This window comes from Cydia splendana, chromosome 16 (assembly GCF_910591565.1).
Source record: "Cydia splendana chromosome 16, ilCydSple1.2, whole genome shotgun sequence".
NCBI lineage: Eukaryota > Metazoa > Arthropoda > Insecta > Lepidoptera > Tortricidae > Cydia > Cydia splendana.
This window is the reverse complement of record NC_085975.1, coordinates 15839577-15846383: the sequence shown is the minus strand read 5'-3', so window position 1 is coordinate 15846383 and position 6807 is coordinate 15839577. Positions and strand designations below refer to the sequence as shown.

The 6807-nt window shown below is 43.0% G+C and overlaps 1 protein-coding gene across 1 annotated transcript; it reads right to left on the bottom strand.

The window, feature by feature from the left end:
* Nucleotides 1-409: 409 nt before the first annotated feature.
* LOC134798025 (probable basic-leucine zipper transcription factor I) lies at nucleotides 410-6515 on the bottom strand. The gene is made up of 4 exons (XM_063770357.1): nucleotides 6510-6515; nucleotides 5373-5757; nucleotides 1243-1479; nucleotides 410-870 (listed from the first exon to the last, which is right to left on the bottom strand). The coding sequence occupies exons 1-4, from the start codon at nucleotides 6513-6515 to the stop codon at nucleotides 410-412; spliced, it is 1089 nt and encodes a 362-aa protein (XP_063626427.1).
* Nucleotides 6516-6807: the final 292 nt, after the last annotated feature.

The following is a 6807-nucleotide window of genomic DNA, read 5'->3' as shown; positions in this document are numbered from 1 at the left end:
CAAGGAACAGATCAATTTAGTCACTTTCTTATTTACATATTTATACCTATTTATAACATAGCACACTGGAAATATCCAATCCAATAGCATTTCTGACTTCCTTTTCAGTCTTTTCCTTATTTCCCTTTCATAATTTACTAGCATCAAACACGCATTGTTCATAATCTTTATAGTTTTTAGCTTTTTAGTTAAATTACTCAATAGGTACATATGAAGTTACCATATCTTGACTTGTCTATTTGGAAGACTAGGAACTTTACAATATCCTTAAAAATCTTAACATACAAAACTCCAAGTCATATGTTTACTAACATTATCGAAAAAAATTAGTTTCATACATTCCCAGCCATCTAATCTTTCTAAATTCCTTCTTAACATCTTCCTTTAGTGTGGTGGCTACAAAACTAGATCACTTCCATCCACTGTACCCAGCTGTGGTGGCGGCCTCCTGCCCAGCCCACCCCTGCTCCTGCTGGTACTGCTGCTGATACAACTCCTGGCCATGCTGGGAGTTTTGGACCTGCGGTTGGACTTGCTGGATCTCTGGCGCGTGCTGGATCTCTGGGAGCTGTTGCTGGATCTCAAGGAGCTGTTGGTGCTGTTGGACTGGCTGGATCTCAGGCATCTGTTGGTGCTGGATGGGGATCTGTTGGACTGGCTGGATCTCAGGGATCTGTTGGTGCTGGATGGGGATCTGTTGGACTGGCAGGATCTCAGGGATCTGTTGGTGCTGTATGGGGATCTGTTGGACTGGCTGGATCTCAGAGAAATGCTGCGGTTGAAGGTCGTTGATCTGCTGGATGCGCTGGCTGTGTTGCTGTTGTGATTGGTGACGCTGCTGTTGAAACTCGGTTTGTTCTTTGTAGCTTCCTGAGGAATTAAAGCAAAGACTAGTTAGCAAAGATAGGTACCTAAAGAATGAAAAGCTTTAGACTAGTTGACAAGCAGAAACAAAACGGCTTGTTAAAATATCTTATAAAGAATACATTTCTCAATTATATCTTGTTTAGAGATGCCTAATCGTTCACTACTATATTCTCTTTTAGTCTCAAATAAATATCATATCATGTTTTTCTCCTTCCCTTAAGTATACTAAACTTGAGTGTTAATATAATCGCCGTTTTTATTGTGGAACGTACCACATCATCATCATCATCATCGTCATTGTGATTGACATCTGTATTTACAATTTATAGATTATACTAAACTTACTTTCTTTCCATAAAAATAATAAAACCTTACCATCATCATAAACGCCATTATTATTCGCCGCCTCCCTCTGGTTCAGCTCGATACTCTTCTGTATAGCCTCAGGAATAGGCGGGGGGGTCGGCAGATGGGCGCCCTGGGGTCTGAAGCCATTCTCGTCAGCAGTGTACGTCACCGTGTAGACCTGTCCATCGTCGCCGGTGTAGGTGTAGCCGCCTTGAGCGCGGAGGGTTTTGCCTTGGACGGAACCTTGCTCTTGGACTTTGATTCCTGAGAAAATAGGGATAGGGGTGATAATGATAATTTCCATTAACATTTTCCTCATCAATAATCAAAAAGAAAAACTGTCATGGACTGTCAAGTCGCAATTTTTTAGGAAAATTTTATTTTATTATTTAAATCATGGGAAATATCACCAGTTTTGCAACGATTTGTGCTGAAGCCCCCATATCTACCTCGATATAATATAAAGAAAGCTCCTCCTATTCGAGCCTCTGAAGTTATAAATATTTTCTTCGCAATCGGAATAAAATCCAAACGAATCCTTGGCAACGCATTATAGATACCTAAGAAGATACTTTAGGTATCTACCTTCCACCTACTAAATTGTACCTTCGTTGAATGTGCAAACAACGCAGCGTCCGCCGTGCTGAAATCTCAAGAAAGAAGGTTGAAACGCGCACCGGGGCTGCGCCCCCCTGACAACGTCTACTATTGTGTCATGTTTTGATTTTTGAAGTGATTTCTATTACTAATTTATTATTATTTTATATTTAAGAAGTGATCTAAAGTTAACGTTAGTTATTGTTTTTAGAGTAAGTATTTTAAGTATTTTTTTGTAGCTTTTAATCATCTGTGAACTAACAGCAGCCCAACACTAACCAATGGAATGCTGCGTATGTAAAAAGACTTTCTCAACAACAAAAGGCCTACACATACATCAGTCTCGCATTCACCATGTTCGCGTGTACCCCGCCCCACCCGCTCTGAGTCCACAAAACACCCACTGCTCATCTACATCACCACCTCAGCCAGAAATCCCACTCCAAACTCTTCTCGGCAAACTTAAACTGTCAACGCCCTTAATAAAGCGCATACCGCGTGGTGCTAGGCCCGCAGTGGCTGAAGCACTAACCGCCACAATAAACAACTGTTTGAAAGACAATAACTTAGATTCCTGGCGTGACCTTTTAACCTTTTCGTTTAAAATTTTATATGTTTCTGACAATAACGACAAAATTAGCCTCACTCAGAAAATTAAAAATAATATTCTTGCGCCTAACCTGCCTCCAACCACTCGATCACCCCGGGATCAAAGTAACAATAATTATGATTTATGCAAAAAAGTGGAAGACAAAGTTCATGACGGCGACCTAAAAGGAGCGGCGCGGCTCCTTTTCTCAAATGACACACTCGCACCAGACACCCCAGAATCAGTGGCTGCATTGCAGGCTAAGCACCCTGTAGGCCCTTCCACCCCTATCTTTGCCGACACTCCCTCAGATCCTTCAGCTTGTCTGCACGCCTCACCGGAAGATGTAATGTCGGCTCTTGCATCCTTCACAAAAGGGTCGGCTTCAGGCTTAGATGGTATATCCGCCCAACATCTACTAGACCTCACTAGTCACTGCACTGGAATATCTGGCGAGTTGCTAACTGATAGTATTACCAGACTGATAAATCTTATGCTTCTAGGGGATGTCTGCCAAGACGTGGCTGCCGTTATTTATGGAGCCAACCTCATAGCCCTTTCAAAGAAGGACGGTGGCGTGCGCCCAATTGCTGTTGGTTCCACATTCCGGCGGTTAGCAGCCAAAGTGTGCGTGCGACATACTCGAGCTAAACTACAAAAACTCTTCGAGCCTGTGCAGGTTGGTTTCGGCACTCGCGGGGGCTGTGAGGCCGCAGTCCATCCCGTACGCACATTTGTCCAAACAGACTCATATGAGGTTCTCTTAAAAATAGATGTCAAAAACGCCTTCAACTCTGTCAACAGAGATACCCTACTTAGTGTAATCAAAATTCATGTACCTGAAATTTATAACCTTTTACTCCAATGTTATCATAGTCCGTCCAAATTAGTTCACAAGGGTAACGAAATTCTCTCTGCCGTGGGTTGCCAGCAGGGCGATCCTCTGGGCCCCGCCATATTCAGTCTGGCCATCAATTCAGCTATCCATAGTCTCACGTCCAAACTGAATGTTTGGTACCTGGACGACGGCACCATCGGCGGAGACTCACAATCGGTCCTGGCAGACTTATCCCTAGTTATACAGAAATTTAGCGAGATCGGCCTGAAACTTAACTTCGACAAATGTGAATTGTACATTTCCGAAAACTTAGAACCTTCTTTAGCACCCCAGGTACTTCAAAGTTTTTCAAGTTTAGCCCCAAACATTAAAATCTTATCAAAAGATAATCTCCACCTTCTCGGTTCCCCCATTTTCGATGAAGCTATTCCGTCTGTTTTGGCCAAATCTATTTCTAAATTTCGTGTTAATTCAGACCGCTTAATCAAAATTAGTAGCCATTCAGCCTTATTTATTTTAAAGTTTTGTTTGTTGGTTCCCAAATTTACGTACTTGCTCCGTTGCTGCCCTATCTGGAAAGTCGCTAATTTAGTCCAACCTATCGATAGTCTCCTAAAGTCACAACTGGAATCGATTTTCAATGTCCGTTTTAACGAACCAGCTTGGACCCAGGCTTCTTTGCCCATTAGGTTTGGCGGTTTAGGAACACGCAAAATATCGAGTGTTGCTCTGCCGGCATTCTTGTCCTCAATCCATAGCACGTCTGATCTCGCAGGTAAAATCCTTAAAACAACAAACTGCGAGATCGCGTGCTTGGATGAGGCCAGGAATGCCTGGCTAGCCAAACTGCGAGATGTGCCACCTAGACCCGAGAGGCAAAGGGCCTGGGACAACTTGGCCTGCACCGCCGTCATGAAATCCCTAGTTGACAGTTCGTCGGGAAGGGACCGCGCAAGGCTCTTAGCTGTGTCCAGACCAGAGTCTGGACAATGGCTACACGCCTACCCATCACCCCACACCGGCACATTCATAGAGCCAAACACACTAAGAATTGCCATCGGACTCCGGGTCGGGGCCGATGTATGTGTAGACCATAGCTGCGCCTCTTGTGGGGCCCCTGTTAATCGCCTTGGCCACCACGGACTCGCCTGCTCCTCGGGCGCCGGCCGCCTATCCCGTCATGCCGCGCTTAACGACATCCTGAGGAGAGCGCTCGTCAGCGCCGACGTCCCTGCGGCTCTGGAGCCCCAGATCGCAAGGGATGACGGCAAGCGCCCCGACGGGATGTCGTTGATCCCCTGGCGGTTGGGCCGCGCGCTGGTGTGGGACGCCACCTGCGCAGACACGCTGGCGGCGTCCTACATTTCAGCCACCAGTAAACAGGCCGGGGCGGCGGCTGACTTCCGAGAACGTTCCAAGGTTAATAAATATAGTTGTCTCGGCGCACACTACGAATTTGTAGCCTTCGGCGTCGAGACTCTAGGTCCGTGGGGTAGGGGGGCTCGGGGGCTCCACAAGGAGCTCAGCAAACGCCTAAGGCAGGCCACAGGTGACCCTCGCGCGGGCAGCTTTCTCGCGCAAAGATTGGCCATAGCAATCCAGCGCGGGAACGCTGCCTGCGTGATGGGCACCTTACCAAGGGCGCAAAGTTTTGATAAATATTTTTAGTTTTTAGCTTTAGTTTTTAGTTGTACTTAATTTTAGTTTTGTATTCATTTTATAACACTTATTTTACAATAATCAAATATACCTAATAAATAAATAATCATTTCTTTTTATAACTTTATTCTTTCTCTGAACTAGCAGGTAAGGATAGTAGGAATAGTAAGAATTCAAGACAAATTCAGCGTGTCATAATATTTAACAACAATTTACAGCCCAGAGGCTCATCTGTTAGTTCAAAACTTGTTAGGTACAGTTTGGCGAACGTTCGCCAATAAACTGGTTACACTTTGGCGATAACACAATTTTTGGTAGGTATAAGTATGATGGTACATCATCAGAAACTTAAGAGCTGTTCTCTTGTCGGTAAAGCAATCTCCAGGCATGTCTTTCTTTGGCGTTATAAGTATGTACCTACCTACCGTTTGAATAAATAAATAAATTAAAACAAAGATGTAGTGAAATCCTTACCATTCTCAGTCTCATAAGAGTACTGATAGCTTTTCCCCTTATTTTCATTCTGGAAGCTAATTATCCTTGCTGACTTTTCAGTGGAAGGCCTTCGAGACTGAAAATTCTGTTCGGCGAAAGCTTTCTGTCCAGCAAAAGTACTTTGTCCAGCGAACGATGCCTGCCCACTGGGGAACGCTACCGAGTGTCCTTGGGAATATCCGGCATCTGATTGACTGAAATCCTGCTGGCTGTAGTGTGATTGGTCGCCGTAGACGCCCTGCTGCTGCAGCTCGAGCTGTGATTGGTAGGCTTCTGCGTTGTTGGCGAAGTGCTCCGTCGGTTGGGTGGAGTAGGGAACTGGGTCTGATGATGCTACAGCTAGTATTGCTGCTAAGGATGTTATCTATAATGAAAAATAAATGAATACATTAGCATTACATTTTAAAGCAAAAAATACAGACAAGAAGGACAGTTTCTTGTGACACAAATAGTGTCTAATTAAGTAGAGTCAGACCGAGATAATTCTGCAAAGATTTTGATAGCACACGCAGTGCAAGTATTATTTTAAACGTCTAACTTCTATGAAATTATGACGTATAAATAACACGTTCACTCCGTATATATTCAAAATCGATGAAGACTATTCTTTTTTAACTCTATATTTATTTGCCAATAGACAAATGGTTAATTTTGCTTTTAATGGCACATTTAATGGATGAAGGGCCTATTCGACTGGTTAAAGCTACAAGTGTGACAAGGCTAGTTCTAGTTTGAGAAGAGTAAACCTGGAAAAAAAGTGCCTGGACATAAATAACTAAGTCAAGTAACAACGCCTATTACGGTCAAACATAAATATTATCCGCTCCGCTATTATATGAAGACGTAGGTAGGTACATCATATTTGATGAATTATAATTAATAGTAAATTAATTTTCGCGCTTAAAGAGATAGGGCTTCGATCTAGATAAGTTCCCTTCCCAGAAAATAATTTTCTAAGTTAAAGCACTCGAAAAACCAAACGCCTGTTATTTTTTTAAAGCAATTTCTATGCAGCCGGTAATAATTTACAATAAAGTTTTTTTTATTATATAGGAGGCAAACAAGCATAGCAGACGGATCGCCTAATGGCAAGCAATTACTGTCACCCATGGATACCTGCATCATAAGAAGGATTGCATGGCCGGCCTTTAAGATGGGAGTTTGGTATGCCCTCTTCTTGAAAGTATGAAGTTAGTACCTACTTATTATTAAGTAGTCTGTCAAGTTTGGTACTACATATTTATAAAAAGGCAAAATAATTTTCATACAACTTCATAGTAAGGGAACTCATTTTCTGACATCACGGTGAAACTTTCAGTGAGGTTTCGTTGATTTTAAAATAATTGAATGCGCAAAAACATGTTTGCCCTTTTTTTTTAATGTATTTCCGGAGATTTACCGAAGTGAAACAATT